Raw genomic sequence first — 16,964 nt, 5'->3', positions numbered from 1 at the left:
GCTGACGTCATCAATATGCGCGTCGCCTGATGCCCTACGATCGTTTCGCGCCTCTTGGCGCTTCTTCAAGGGGGTAGGAGCGTACTTTCACTCCTAAGACATAAGGTATTTATACCCTCCTGGGGGCAGGATTAGGGGCGTGTAAGTAACGCTTATGAGTATCCCTATTGGTTTAGCTCCCGCAATCTGATCTCCAGATAATGTATATAGCATTCAATGTGTAGCTATATTTTGTTATAGTGAATAATGTATGCCTAGAACCATTCCAGGATACAGACTCCAAAATACTCTTGTGTGATCTCAGGATAATTAGAACCTCAGTGTGATATATTATAATTTTAATTTTAAAAGCACCAGCAGAATGGGATACTTAATGGACACTAGTCAGTGCAATGCTGTTCACTAATCCATGTTAGAGTGTAGGAGTGAAGACTCACTGGGTAAATCGCCCCTAAGGTCAATACGGTCTGTCTAGCCATTTAATATATTTAATCTAGCTAGATGTAAACTATCAAAAACATGATGTTAAATAAATGGTGAATATATAAATCCCTCATTTAGCCCCATGGGGCTGAGTGTCTTTAGAGTGAATATCCATTTACATTCTTTTTGCAGTAGTAACTTATTCCAGTCCCCTTTTCGGGGTCCTAGAGGTACTAACTCAATACCTGCGAAGCGTAAGTTTTTACAATCGCCATCATGGACACCATTTACATGTCTAGCCACAGGTGTATCGTGGCTGTTTCGTATGGATCCCAGGTGTTCAAGGATACGTACCTTTAGCTGACGGTAAATTTTTCCCACATAAATCTTATCACATGCACATGTAATAGTGTAAATAATCCCTCTGCTGGTGCAATTGATAAACTCATGAATTTTAAAGGTGTTCTCTTTTTTAATATCTCTAACCTTTTTGGTAGGGGGCATATATGCACATGCCTTACATCTCCCACAGGGAAATGATCCCTGTGGTTTGCGATCAAGCCAAGTCCTATTAGGGACTGGTTGGTAGTGGCTATGAACCACTCTATCTTTTATGTTTCGCGATCTCCTGCTTGTAAATGTAGTAGACGGATTCAGTAACTCCTCCAAATCCTCATCTTCAGTAAGTAAATGCCAATGCTTTGTAAAGATACATTTAAGGTCATGCCATTGCGTATTGTATGTACTAATAAAACGTATAACTTCCTTTGTGTCTGCCCTTGTTTTATTTTGGGTCAATAGTGTATCTCTTTGTGTATGAAGTGCTCGTCGGTATGCTTTTTGTACAACTCCCTTGCTATACCCCCTTTCATAAAAACGTTGGCTCATTTCCCCCGCCTTTATGACAAAGTCTGACATCGTAGGCTGTTCGTGGCAGTTGGTTTCCTAAATATTGTAGTTTCTAGGTACCCACTGATCCCTTTGTGAATTGTTATATCCAAAAAATCAATACTTTTTTATCCATCTGCATGGTCAGTTTTAAATTGCACACATTATTATTTAGTTTTCCAACAAAATCATTTGAGTTCTGATGTACCCTTCCATAGTAGCAGGATATCATCAATGTAGCGGACCTCCTACACTCTAACATGGATTAGTGAACAGCATTGCACTGACTAGTGTCCATTAAGTATCCCATTCTGCTGGTGCTTTTAAAATTAAAATTATAATATATCACACTGAGGTTCTAATTATCCTGAGATCACACAAGAGTATTTTGGAGTCTGTATCCTGGAATGGTTCTAGGCATACATTATTCACTATAACAAAATATAGCTACACATTGAATGCTATATACATTATCTGGAGATCAGATTGCGGGAGCTAAACCAATAGGGATACTCATAAGCGTTACTTACACGCCCCTAATCCTGCCCCCAGGAGGGTATAAATACCTTATGTCTTAGGAGTGAAAGTACGCTCCTACCCCCTTGAAGGGCCAAGAGGCGCGAAACGATCGTCGGGCATCAGGCGACGCGCATATTGATGACGTCAGCCGGTTTCGGTTTCGGAGTTGAGACGGAGTATGCAGGGCAAGGGTGATTCAAAAGCGTATGCACTATAGCTGAACGGTTGTATGAACTATACGGCCAACCCTGACAATATATACATACTGGGCATACTGCAAACTAACTAAATAGGGTTACTAAACAATTTTTGGGCAGTACTAATATCGCAGTAGATGAACTTGCAGTCTGCGGTGATGCATTTGGGGTTTGGCAGGCACACTAATGGCTTCTGACTATTGATAGCCATACCTCAAGTTTATAAACCTTGGTTAAAATATGACATACAGCTTGTATATCTGAGTCTGTGACGCTATACGATATAGATCCTATAGTGCGCAGGATAATCTCCCAACGACGTTTCATGCACATGCGTGCACTTCATCAGAGAGGAGCACCTGAGCGATCTTCGGCTTTACTGCTTTTAACATCTACTGTCCTATAAGTAGGGTTTCAATTTTACCCCTCTGGACTTAAGTGCTGTACCCTCCGGAACCCAGTATTCCTTGTTAATAAATAGCTTTTTGTTAGGATTACAGCCTTGCTAGTGTCTGTCTGTTATTGTGTGTTATGTTTGTCATGTGTGAGTTTTTAATGTTTCAATGTCAACTTTTTTGGCGTACTGCACCATTATCTGTTTGTTTTCTTCTTTTTTTTTTTACATATTGCACAATCATTTGGTGTGAGCCGTTGGTTGACCCCTTCACTGCCTATCTGTTCAAGGACACTTTTGGGACTTTTCAAGAGACGGTTTGGTTTTTATTCTGAGTTATTATTATGTAAAGGACTGATTTGGCGCCGGCAATTCTTTCTTTTCTCTATATAATATATCTGCATACTCCAGCGCTATCTCTTTTAGATGATTTTATATATATACAAGAAAATATTATAAAATTAATTTTTGTCTTTACTTAGAAGAGTTAGTATAGAATAATAAATCATTTTTTGTTTTTGTGTTTTTAAACCTCCTGGCTTCCCATATGGCTTGGGATTTGTCCCCTTAAATGCTGTTATAATTGAGCTGTGTGCAACTTAGTGGGGATTCTTTTGGTGGTCATTCTGGATCTTTTGTTGAAAATACATATTAACTTGGAAGGTTTTCTGTGCACCTGCATTGTTACCTGGCTGTGAAAGCCTAACCTAAAAACCCTGACACAATAATGGAGAGAACATCTTGTTACTGATGCCTGACCAGACTGGTGAAGCAGGAGACCTCAGGGACATCCCACCGCAAGCACTAAAAGCTTTGCTGGCACCTGCAGTTCAGCTGAACAAAAACACCAGTTTAACGGTTGCAATAAACTAGGAAACGTAGCACACAGTACGTGGCTACAATATGCCACTAACACACGTAAAAAAAATAAAAAACAAATTAATATATATATATCAAAAATAAATATACCATACCTTTCTGTGTCTAACTAAATGCTTTTATTTGTGCAAGCTTTCAAGATCTCTGATCTCTTCTTCCGGCGATGGTACATTGAATGAAGCAAGGTTTAACTTAAAAACAGTGCATATAAGAATGTTGCAAAAGGAAGAAAGTCTGTCCTGCGCTCTAGCCATGAATGCCAGCACACTTAGGTGTCAAGTGAGTCACTTAGAATGGAGCAGGGAGACATAAACAGACCAAAAAGAGGTCAGAGCTGGGAAGGGAAACTTTACCTATGTAAGCTCACTTGAAAAACCTCGGTCCTGCTCTCCTCTGTGCTCCGGTTCCAAGACGAAGCGCTGATTCTAGCATGAAACGCGTTGAGGGGGAGACTGTGGTGTAGCCTGTTCTGTTCATGAAGTCTATATAAAGTTTTCCTACAACCCGGAAGTGCCCTGGATTTTGTCACAGGCTGTTGTGCCGGATTTCTCTTCCTTCCTATGCCATATAAGAATGTTATCTGTGACTGAAACCTAACACACAACCTGTGTAGTATGCGATTTATGACTTGAGGTGTTAAATATTCCCTGAATGTTAGTGATGTAAAAGTGTGTGTGTGTGTATGTATGTATGTAAATATAAATTTGATATAGAGCCCTCATTGTCTGCAGCGCTTTACAAAAGGTGTGTGTGGAGTGGAAGTGTACTGTATATCAATGGTGTGGGTAGGTGTGGAAATGTAAGAGGCTGTAGCATTTCTAAAAGTGTGTGTAGATACTATGTGGTCCCTATTGGTATATAGGGATTGTGTTACATAGAGCATTTGTACTTTATGTGTAGGAGACAGCTGTGTGTGCATACATATAGTGCAGTATGTATAGATATGGCCTTTAGCACTCATGGGAAGAGTTCTCTCGTGTCAATAGTGACTCATAAAACTTCGGTCTCAGTTTAGGCTATTGCTAAGTGTCCCGAACAGTTGCATAAATTTGTATTTATGCAACCGTCTCTCTTTCGGTGTTCTAAGATTACCCGAGTATGACCACCTTCAGATCGTTCACCTTATGGCCAGAGTCAGAGAAATGTTTGCCGACCGGACTGTCTCTTGTTCTGCGTGTGATGCTGTGGCGTTGCAGATTCATTCTCTTGTTTAGCCCCTGTCCCGTCTCACCTATGTAGTAGCAGCCCCTTGGGCATTTCATGCACATGATGAGGTACACAACATTGCTGAAGGAACAGGTGAACCTTCCTCTGATTTTGTACTCCAGATTCCTGTGTGGAATTTGTATTGTGTCCGCTGTGTGGAGCATTGCGCAGGTTTTGCATCTTACATCCTGGCATGGTCTTGTCCCGCATTCAGTTGTACTTTTGAATACTTTACTCCTCACCATCATTTTCTTGAGATTATGAGGTTGTCTGTATGATAATAAGGGTGTTTCAGGGAAGACCTGTTGCAGTCTTGTATCTTCCTGGAGAATGGGTTGTAGTTCCCTGGTGATCTTGCATAGGGCTTCTAGGTGTGGATTATATGTGACCACCAAAGGTACCCTGTCGCTTATCTCTTTCTGTCTGTATTCAAGGAGATCACCTCTTGGTGTTCTGGTGGCTTTGTGGATTTGCTTGTCTACAATTCTGTGGTTATATCCACGGTTTATGAAATCCGATCTCAAGGCTGTAATCCGTTGGCCTCTGTCTGCTGTGTCGGAGCATATCCGGTTGTATTGTATGGCTTGACTGTAGATGGTTGCAAGCTTAGTGTGTGTCGGGTGGAAGCTGTTGTCCCTCAAATAGCTGGCTATGTCTGTAGGTTTGCGGTATACAGAAGGGTAGTGGTGTAGATAGAGCACAGCTTCCAGACTCCCTGCAATGTGAGGCAGGGAAAACAAAACCAGGCCACTCCGCAGTAGTTTCAAATTTGTATTAGCCAACTAACACATACAGGGAAAAAAGGGGACAACATTTTCAATATGATAAAGTACCTTGTACGAAACGCGTAGGTGCGTTCTATTTGTCCCCTTTTTTCCCTGTATGTGTTAGTTGGCTAATACAAATTTGAAACTACTGCGGAGTGGCCTGGTTTTGTTTTCCCTGCCTCACATTGCAGGGAGTCTGGAAGCTGTGCTCTATCTACACCACTACCCTCTTGAATTTACCTATGGATGGAATGCACGCTACTGATCCTGAGAGTGCCCCCTGAAGGAGCAGGTAAAGTGCCAATGTGCCTTATTCATATCCTGCTGTTATGGACATAGTTCCTCTTCATCATACTGTCAGGGTGATTATTGTGTACATCCCGGTGGCTGTCTCAACTGACTCCACTTGTCACTTCCCCTACAGTCATCACGCAGATTTATTGCATTATTGAGGGGCACTCCATCATCGCCGGACCTCCTAATTAAGGATCTTATTAACAAAATGTTTAAGGATGCTACCTGCTCAATTTTGAGCACCACATACACCACATTCCTCTTGCGGTATACAGAAGTCTGTAGTTGGTTGTTCTTTATAGCAATGGTGGTGTCTAGGAAGTGTACTTAATCTGGGGAATGGGCGAGTTTGAGGTTGATGGTCGGGTGAAACGTATTGAAGTTCTCATGGAACTGTATATATCACTTGTGAGCACATTCACATGTCGTAGACGGGTCTGCAACCTTGCCTTTCAACCATTTTCAACTACCATACAGTGCTTCCACTGCAGCAAGGGATTCTGGGAAACGACATGCAAATGAGCACATAATGTGTCACCTTTTGCCTGAAAGACCACTTACATGGAGCCCATATACGCAAATGCAATGCTGTTCACGCAGCTTTTAAGCACAGCATAAGAATGAGTATTTCCGTTTTGGGGTGGGTGTGTGTGTGATTGAATCAATCAGCTTGGTTTGAAGAAACGCGTACACGTAGGGTCACATGGTATTATTGCAAAGGACTGTGTGCTATCACAAGACTTGCTAGAGAATCAAGGCTGCGTTCCGTTCCTGATTGCTGAAGTAGACACATCCAAAATGTTTATTAGGCGGAGATTTGCCGGAGGACACCTTAGTGTGTAACACCGCCAACAGGAAAGAGGTGTGACGTCATTCCGGAGCATTACCAGTGGAGCAGCGGCGGTTCATAGCAGCCTTGGAGCAGGAATTGTACTCATACAATGCCTGTTACCTTTGGATTTTTGTGAGTTTTGAATCGTCTTGTCCATGTTTTATATAAATTTTATATACGTTATCACACGAAGATCGGGCGCTTTTTCTTCTCTTTTTTTGTTAGTTTGTGTCAAGGGAGGTATTTGTGCCCAAGAAGAAGGCTGCCAGGATCAGTTTTAACAGATTTGTGACCTATTACAGGTCATAGTACTGATTTTTTATTTCATTTTGTTTTATATGGACATTGACTGGCATTGAAAGTTTAAAGCAGGGGAACCTGGTTCAATTCCCGGTGTCATCTCCTTGTGACCTTGGGCAAGTCACTTTATTTCCCTGTGCCTCAGGCACCAAAAAACAGATTGCAAGCTCCACTGGGACCTGTGCCTGCAAAATGTCTCTGTAAAGCGCTACGTATAACTAGCAGCGCTAGAACATGCTATTATTACTATTATTATTATCAGGGGAAACAAATTAATTCCTGACTCCAATAATAGCAACATTAGATTTCTCCTTGGATCAACATCCTTCTCATGTTTACTTATTTGATATATACTGAAGATCTTTCCTTTCGAAAAATGTCTAACCTTTTCTTAAAGAGTTCTTCTGTATCTTCCATCACCAGGGCTAATAAATTCAACATTTCAACTGCCCTTTCTATAAAGAACTCTTTCCTTTGTTTCTGGTGAAATCTACTTTCCTCCAATCTGAATGAATGATCCCATGTCGTTTGTACTGTCCTTCGGATGACTAGTTCTCTTGAAAGTTTCTTGTATTAACCCTGAATATTTTTTTCTTTATCATATCCCTTCTTAGAGGCTTCTTTTCTATTTTAAACCAAATGTAGTTACGCTTTCCTCATAAGTCAGACATTCCATCCCCTTTATAAATTTTCTGTACTTTTTCCAGTTCCAGAATGTCTTTTTTTATTTTTTTATAGAATATTCCATATTTATGGCGTGGTCTTCTTAGGGTTTTATCAAGGCAAAAATATGCTTTCATCCCGTCCATTCATACCATGTTTTATACAAGATAATATTTGATTTGCCTTTGCGGCTACTGCCTTTGAGCACTATTGCTAAGCCTGCTGTCTACAAACACTCCTAAATCCTTCTCTATCAAGAATTTACATTGTTTTGTCTCAGTTTGTATGTAGCCTGTTTATTCTTGCTTCCTAAATGCATATGAATTTGGTGTGGAGTGGTGCTCAAATCACATATGACCCTGTCTGTAATTTTTTATATGCATAAGTACATAGATATTCTTGTCCGGATGGTATATCGAGTGTCCGAAATGACAAATACAATAATCATGTTGCTGAGCGGAAATGTGCCTAGTGATGTCCACCTAACAACTACATGGTAGGGCACACAATGTCATTCCCAATCAGATAATGAATATGACAGTGGTTGCTGTAACAGAATAATAGAAAGGGCAATTGCCCACTACCTGTCAGCTAGTCATCAGAAAGTCCAGCACATCCGGGGCATGCAATTCGTGGTTGAAGAGTCCAGAAGCCGTAGGCAAGTACAGAGCACAGCCAAAAATTGAGAAAATAATTATCCAGGGCAAATTAGAAAAAGTTGATAAATTTATTGTAAACTCACAGGGAGACCAGATGAAACGCACCTACGCGTTTCGTGCAGAGCACGTTATCAAGGCGTTTTATCTGGTCTCCCCGTGAGCTTACAATAAATGTATCAACTTTTTCTGAGTTGTCCTGGATAATTATTTTCTCAATTTTTGGCTTTGCTCTGTATTTGCCTGCTGCTTCCTAAATGCATAACCTTATATCTATCTGTATTAAATCTCATCTGCCATTTAGCTGCCCAAGTTTCAAGTTTATCCAAGTCCTTGTGGAGAGAAATTACATTTGCTCTAATGTTACTACCTTACATAATTTAGTGTTATCAGCAAAGAAGACAACTTTACTTTCTATGCCAACCTCAAGGTCATTAATAAACAAGTTAAATAGCAGTGGCCCAGTTACCGAACCTTAAAGTTGATCCCCCTGTGCTGGAGAAGATAACAGGTTCGTTTAGATGAATAGGACCAAAAGCTTCTTCAGCACGTGGAATTAGCTTAACAGCATATTAAATAATGAACTATATCTAACTATTACTGCACCAGTCGGACCAGCAGCTGTATAAATGATAACTTCTACATTGAGTACGAAGACTGATGGGGGAAGTAAACATGTTGCAAACTTCGAAACCTTTTTTGGTACAAGTTCAAGTTTTAGCCCAATGTATCAGAAAATTGATTTGAGATATAAAAGGAACTTCAACTCCTTACTAATATATATATTACAGAAGGAGAACCCATTTCTGGAGCTTTCTTTTCTTTTTTTCTTCAATGATAGAAGGAATTTGAATGAATGGTCTATAAACAGGGGTGCACAAACTCTTCTCTCGGCGCCCCCTGCCTGCTCTACACCCCCCCCCCTCCCCGGTTCGGCTCCAGCCTTGGCAACGCATCACTGGAAAGTAAAGGTAAGAAAAGTTACAGAGGCGATCCCCAGCATTTAATAGAAATGCCTTCAGCGAAGCGCGGGGCCTCTAACTGCCGTAACACCCCCCCACCCCCCGCGAAACTTTCACGCACCCCAGTTTGCGCACTCCTGGTATAACTTGCTTACTGGGTTTTGTTCAAACATTATTGCTATGAAACATTAAAATCAAGCATGCTGGTATAGGAAATTATAGCACTGTTAAGCACCATTTAAAAAAAATCTTTTTTTTTTTTTTTACATGTGATTGTCTATCCCCTTGATTATTTTTTACATCTGTATTTTTAAGCCTTCAATTATAGAAGGGAAAAAAATAATAATACACAAAAATAAAAATGGTCTTGAACCATACCAATGAACCTTTCTGGGAGTTCTTACCTACTTTAGTAATTAATGAAGAATCATATTGTAGAGGGTACAATGTAATGAAAGAGTGCAGACATGAAACAGCAACCAGACAGGAACACCATCAATTACTAATGTATCTGTGTGAGCGGAGAGCTCTCTGTTTGAAAGAAAACTAGACACAATCTTTCAGAAATATATAAAGAGGCTTTTAATGCATCCAATAATGACAAGACATTACACCGCATAATATTGTGTAGATTGTGATTCATGGTGGGTTAGTCATTAAACTGCGACAATGCCGACAGCGACAAAACTGCATGGAAAATCCTACTGAAGTCAGGGGACGTTTTTGAAGTCAATGGCTGTTTCCGTGCAATAAATGCCCCAATTGGCACTTCTGCCATTTAATGAATCACCCCCATAGAGATTATGTTATTTACACAGCTGTGAACACTTCATGTATTGTTTGCTGCTCACATGCAGGAAAATACAAGTAATCTTTGAAGAAGAAAAAACTTTTTCGTTTTCTGGATTATGCTCAAATGCAATACACAGACTACTGCTGTAAAGGCAACTGTAACATGGCAGTGCAATAGGTTAGACCAGGCATCACTATATTAGCCACAGAACAGATATTCAACTATGCACTTACGTAAAGGACATTTTAATGATGTTGGTTTCATGTTCCATTACTTCACTGGTGAAGATACCACAGCAGCAAATATCTGCCTCTCACACTTTTGGTTAAACCGCAAACTCTCTACAAAACGTACAATATTTTTTCCTTCCCTGTTGGTATCAAAATGATTAAAATAATCATTTGATCACAAAGACCCTATTCATACCCTGAGAGGTAATGTTAACTATGTCACAAGTATGCAACAATGATTACAGATCTCCTAGATATGAAAAGGAATCACAGCAGAATGTCTAAAAAAAAAAAAAAAAACTACTGTATATCAACACAAATACATATTTTCAATCCTTTAGCTTCTTTACTTCTCTTATCTTCAATATATGTAATTGGTTTTTAAAATGGCACAACCAGCAATCTGTTGTCCAATAGCATTTAGTTCTGGATACAAGTCTACCAAATGTATCTACAGACTGTAGTGGAGCCCAAAACCCAAAAATACGACCGCATACAAAGGTCTGTTCAAATGTCACATGTACAGTATGTATTGAAATAAAGACTGCCACTTTAAGACAGGTTCTGTTGATTATGCGGAATAGGTCCAGCTATTACGCATCCAACGATAACAAGAAAAGTACTTGCTAATTGCTTTCGAATGGAGTTTGAGAAAATGGATTACCACAGCCCACATATAATAATTATGGCTAAAGACTTCTAAAAAATGTGCTGCTATAAACTCTGTTTCTCATGTTAGATTACAAAGGACTGAATATTTATGATCACTACAACAGATGTTTTACGAGGGCTGTAAAATAACTTTTGCAGCTGTTTGTGAATTATACTGCATGCATATAAGAACATGTAACTATATGCAGTTAATCACTGTATTGTTTCTTGTACTGTATATCAACTACTGTTTGAAAAGCAAATTATAGTATAATATGTAAAGCAGAAGTGTCGTTTTCACATTGAAACATAAATAACCTCTATATGAACAGAGATATAAGGATATATTCACTTAACAGCAAACAGACATTATTGGTGTATAGGAGACACAGAACAGCCATCAACAAGCAATAATGACTATTGTACTTTACTGAATTTATATAGAGTCCACAGAATTTAAAAAAACAAAAATATCTCAATACGACTAGTACTGTACTTTATTAAACCTGCTGGGCAGGGCCACCAACAGGGGGGACAAAGGGTACTGGCGTCCTGGGCCCCACGATTTCTGTTGGCAGCCCTGCTGCTGGGTAAACTATATTTCAGAAATCACTCAAATGTCTAATTTTCTTTTAATAATCAGCATTACTTGTATTATAAATAGTATTATAAATCCAATAAAAACCGCACTACAAATAGCGTGTGGCGGATTTCCCATTAGGTTCAGGCCTATGGCGGCAAAAATGTTTGCCCCATAAAATTTTGCCGCGCTCTCGGACCTGATGGAAAGTCATTTAGCTGTTGCGGCCGCCTCCTTACCTGCCGCCCTGCTTACCTTCTGAACTGCAGCGGCAAATGACGCCGCGGACGTTACCAACGTGATGTTACAGCGTCTAGTTGCCATGGCAACGCGATGTTGCTGTGTCAAATTACGCCACGTCATGTTACCATGGCAACGTGACGCCGTGCGACGTCACGTTGGTGACGTCACGCCGCGGTTCAGGAGGAGGAGGGGGGGCGGCAGGCAAGGAGGCAGCAGCAACAGCTATGCTTAGGGGCGGCTGATTTTGAAATCCGCCGCTGCGTGTACTTTTTACTTTCCTGGAATAAAATCAGTCAACTTCTACTATCAATTCCAAAATATGCAGTTTTTTTATTACTACAAATGAATCACTGTAAAAATACAGGACTGTAAAAGAATTTGTAACAAGTATTTTGCAACAAAAAAAACAACGCAAAAACAAATTTTGTTAAAGAGGCAATCCAAGCAGGCAATTTGTTTTGCGAATATTTTTCTTTTTAACGTAGGATTGAAGCAAGGGGTCTCCGGAGCTGAACCCCATTCATTTCAGCTCCAGGGGATCCCCTGCTTCCGGAGATACCTACATGCATAGGGGGTGCCGGTAGTCACTCTCCTCGGCTACCAGGGTTCACGTAATGGCGGGGTTTCAAAGCTCCCACATTCTGCGGGGCAATACGAAGCTGTGACGTCATCCGTTGCTGTTTTCTATTGGCCCGCATAACCAGGGTCATTTATACTTTGCCGAGATACCCGCACCCCCTACAGAGCTAAGTTTCTCAGGAAGCAGGGGGTCCCCAGAGCTGAAATTTATGGAGTTCAGCTCCGGAAACACCCTGCTTCAAACCTATTAAAAAAATTTTTTTTTTAAAAACCCGCTTGTACTGTTCCTTTGACACACAACGCTGTATATACAACCTATGTAGAAACCTTAAAGGCAAGGTACTAGGGCTGGAAAACATTCCGGTATGATAGTAATACTGTTGTAATAAAAATGGACGGTAACTTGGTACTTACCATGGTTTTTTACACTTCTTACTGTTTGTCCGGCTACTGGGGCCATTGTGAAGAGAGGGGAGGGGTTAGAACTTGGCACTCTGTGACAAAGCTATAGCATGTGTAGGCTCTCAAAGGAATCCAAGCAGGTGTAGGTAGAAAACGGAGCACAACCATAAGTGGAAAAAAACGTGATCAACGAGAGGACCCCCATAAAAAATTATATTTATTGCTGCCATATGGACAAGGTAAAAAAACGCACCAGCTATGCGTTTCGCGCTTACAAGCGCTTTATCAAGGGGTACATAGGAATCCTCCTTCTGGTGATCTCAATCCCTCTTAAAGAGACAATCAAAGCAAGTGATTGTTTTTTCACAATTTTGTTGGGACATGGGATTGAAGCAGGGGGTCTCCAGAGCTGAACCCCATTAATTTCAGCTTCGAGGATCCCCAACATCCGGAGATATTTACCTCAGTAGGGGGTGCCATTAATCATTCTAGACAGTTAGCAGGGATCACGTAATGCAGACGTTCAAAGCTCCCGGGTCCTGGGCGCAAATAGGAACCCGGTGTGGCTTCCCATTTGCCATCGTGATGCACAGATACAAGAACCCGCTTTGGAAGTAACTATCCCTAGAAGCAGGGGGTCCCTAGAGCTGAAATTAATGGGGTTCGGCTCCAAAGACCCCCTTCTTCAATCCTATGGTAAAGAAGAAAAAAAAATCAATGGCTTCGATTGCTCCCTTAAATTGACATTGGGGGAGAGGAAGGGACATATTGATGACTTTACGTTTTTTGTTTTCTATTGGGTATTAATCACGATAAATATAATCGCAATCCATTATTTAGTATCGTTATCGTGGGAATTATTTTTGTTATCGCCTAACCCTACAAGGAACTTGTAGGGTTGTAGCTTTAACAGAGATTGCATTTAATTGAATGCAAACTAACAAATACCTCACAATCTCCATGGTTTCTACTTCCTTCTACACATTTACTTTTCCTAAAATTAACTAGCTCTGCGAGGCCTTTCACACCCATATTTTCCACAAACCCCATTGTTACCGCTGTCTGTACAAGCTGAATACTCTGATAACAAGTGGCAATGTAGTTTTTAACTTGTTTAACACGGAATGTTAAAAGTGTCCCTTTTCTCCCACCATGGCGAGACTTTATTACATGGCACTCCCCAAATGTCAATGTCTACCGGCTCAAATGAGTGGATACTGAGGTTTCGCAGTCAAACACAAATTAGATTTGAATAGAATAATTAGCTAAATGTCAGGATAAATATGAACCCTGTAAGCTTTTTAGGGCCCGAAGCAGTTGTCTAATTGGAAAAAAACAACCCGAGAGGCCTCATCTGACTAAACAAAATGACCCCTTTAGTGTCACCTATGTATTACAATTAAAGCCCAACTAGGAGGAAGACTCAATTTTCATATTGAGATATTAAAGAGGCAATCCATGGAATTGTTTTCTTCATTTTTCTTATACAGGATTGAAGCAGGGGGTCTCCAAAGCTGAACCCCATTACATTTCAGCAGGGAATCCCCTGCTTCCGGAGATACTTACCTCCAAGGTGGGTGCCGTTAGCCGCTCCAGGTTTCACATTAAGGCTGATTTTAAAAGCTTCAGAGCCCTGCGGGCCAATAGGACTGATGTCACTCAATGCGGCTTCTAATTGCCTATGTGACTGGGGGCTTTAAACTGCAGAGGATACCGACACCCCCTTCAGCGGTACGTATTTCCTGAATCAGGGGGTCTCCATTGATTAAATGAACGGGATTCAGCTCTGGAGACTGCCTGCTTCAATACTGTATTAAAAAATCCAATTAAAAAAACAAACAAACAAAAACGCTTGGATTGCTCTTTTACGATGTTAAACATACAGAACCCTTATAAGCTCATATTTTTACGATGTTCTAATTTCTATGCCTAGGAGGCGTTTCTTTGGGTTACTGAACCAGTGCGGGTCCTATGTAGTAAGATTATATTTAAAACAATTTTTTCTCACAAAATTTCATGTAAAGTAATATAAACCTTACGCATGAAGACGTCATACATGACACAATGTGTTTTAAATTATTTTTTACGCGTCATGTTGAATAATTGATTGATATCATTTAAATTAAAACAGAATTATTAGTAAACAGCATTAGAAAATATACTTTTTTCTGTGTAATAATATTTATAATAGCAATACTACAAAACTAATACTTTTCGCTAACTTTTATAATGACACATCCCAGCTGAGGCAAATACATTTTGGGGGTGATACAATACATAGCAACTTAATTCTGTGCTGACAGTATTAAAACTGCAGTTCAGTCAATATCCTGCATGTGTTTTTTTTAATAAATCAGTTCTGTAGTAAGAAAAAATACTTTTAGCATTTTCTGTTTTAAAAAAAACAACTTTTAAGTCTAGAGTTTACATGAAGTTGACCTTGGAGAATGAGTTTGATGCAACTTGCACCTTATTTTTTTTTGAAGCACAGAAACGTTCTTTTTTAGTACATACCAATTCAGGGCCGGATTGATGGCAGTGCAGTCGCTGCAGTAGCACCGAGCCCTGCAGTTACAGAGGCCCTGCACTCTCCTCCACAATATTTAAACTGATTGCCAGGAAAGAGTGCCGGGCATCTCTAAGCTCCGACATAGTTTCCTTGTGACGACACGTCACCATGGCGACACGACGTCACATGATGTCGCAACGTAGCCAGAGACGCTGGAGATGGACAGGAGAAGGTAAGAGGCCCCTCACTCTCCCCCGGCATCGAGCTCCAACAAACTCCCAGCCGGCCCTGCATACCATTCATATCTGTACGCCCAGTGTAGTCAATATCTGACCATCAATCAAAAGAAACTTTTTTTGGGTGCTGATGGCACAGATTGAGAAATGTCTTGTTAGGTCATAGGCGCACACAAGCACAATTTAAAAAGGAGATTCGGCAAATCAATTCTGTGACAAAACAGCCATTTTAATGATGCTTAGTACATCGGGTTTCTAAGAGTTCAAACGCATTTTGAGTTTTACATTTGACTCTTTTTTGTTGTTGTTGTACCATTATTGAGGTTTGACATTATACGACATTAGAAACTATACTGTAACCAGTGGTTGAAGTAGTAAGGGGGGCGGGAGAAATGTAAGAAGGTACAGAGACCACTACTTTTGAAAAACAAATTCCGATCCACAGTTCCACTATTTTGATACACAGTTCAACTTTTTAGTGAAAGAAAATTGATTTGTTCTAAGATTTCCTTTTATGTCCGGCACAGCACCATTACTTTTTTTAAGCCACTTCAACCACTGACTGTTACTCTTGGTTCATATATCCTTCAGGGTGAGCACAGTAGCACAAAGAAAGGCTTGGGTCCCAACTCTTACCCAGTGACTATGACATTTGTTCTGGATTCTACAGAATACGCACTCATGAGCATAGAAAATGTACAAATGCCATACCATCTGTACACTTAAGATGGTAACACCTACCTCACATACAACATACGTGTAGGATACATTTCTTCAAAATAATCAATATGAGGAGGCTGGAGAATATCAAGTGCAGAGAGTACCTGCGAAGAACCAAACAAAGACAAAATCACTAGACAGTCGACACCATATAAATTTATGATGTTATGCATTGTTTGTACATCACAGTAATCCTCAATATGAAAAACATTTAATTTCAAGTTTATGAGGGACCTCTTCCATGTGACTTCAATACTCAATGGTATCACAGATGTAAAACATTATATATGTATTATAGCACCACACACATACGTCACCCGCCGCCGTCACCGCTAGCGAAAGTTATAATTCACTTTTCGGCGACCAGGTCTTTGATTGGTTCAGAGGCTGTCACATGTTGCGACAGCCTCTGAAAAATCAAATTTGACCGGCTTCAGAAATTCGCACCGCCAGCGTCGCGTCACACTTATTATAAGCGCACGCGACAACGGCAATACATTTGTTTTGTCGCGTCACCATCACTATAAGCGCAGCCTTATACAGAGAAGCTACACAGACTACAAAGAATGCATTCTGCCCTCTTCCATGTATAAATGGTGCTTCATGAAAATCTTATGTTACCTTAAGCAGGGAGCTCATGAGCTTCACTTTGGTTCATTAACAAACCAAAATGTTTAATTTGTATAAAAAAAAAAATCAAAAGAATGGCTGTATTTCTCAGTTATAACATCTTCTACGGGGACTGTAATCCAATGTTTATGCAATGGTGCACTTAGAACAGCTTCTTCGCTTCTACTGTAGGGCCAATTTAGCAACTTTTTAGTGTTTGTCGCCTAGTATGGACATTGAAAACCCTGATTTCAAACACATCAGCATCGTTATTTTATTTTAACATACAGATATCTATTGAACAAAACTACTAGAAATTCTGTGCTGCTTTTACAGTAATCCTCGTCTTTCTTCTTGATCACAAAGACAACCCAATTGATTTATCACCATTTGTTTTAGACAAATGGTGATAGTTATTTCCTATCTTAACGT

The 16,964-nt window shown here is 40.2% G+C and overlaps 1 protein-coding gene across 1 annotated transcript in view; it reads right to left on the bottom strand.

Annotated features, from left to right (window-relative positions):
- NLK (nemo like kinase) overlaps positions 1–16,964 on the bottom strand; it is a 217,275-nt gene that overhangs the window by 71,841 nt on the left and 128,470 nt on the right. The window contains exon 3 of the mRNA XM_075594349.1: positions 15,972–16,027. Within this exon, the coding sequence (XP_075450464.1) occupies positions 15,972–16,027 (56 nt within the window). The remainder of the gene's footprint in view (positions 1–15,971; positions 16,028–16,964) is intronic.

This window comes from Ascaphus truei, chromosome 3 (assembly GCF_040206685.1).
Source record: "Ascaphus truei isolate aAscTru1 chromosome 3, aAscTru1.hap1, whole genome shotgun sequence".
Classification (NCBI taxonomy): domain Eukaryota; kingdom Metazoa; phylum Chordata; class Amphibia; order Anura; family Ascaphidae; genus Ascaphus; species Ascaphus truei.
Note: the sequence above shows the minus strand (reverse complement) of the source record. Positions and strands in the feature narration are given on the sequence as shown.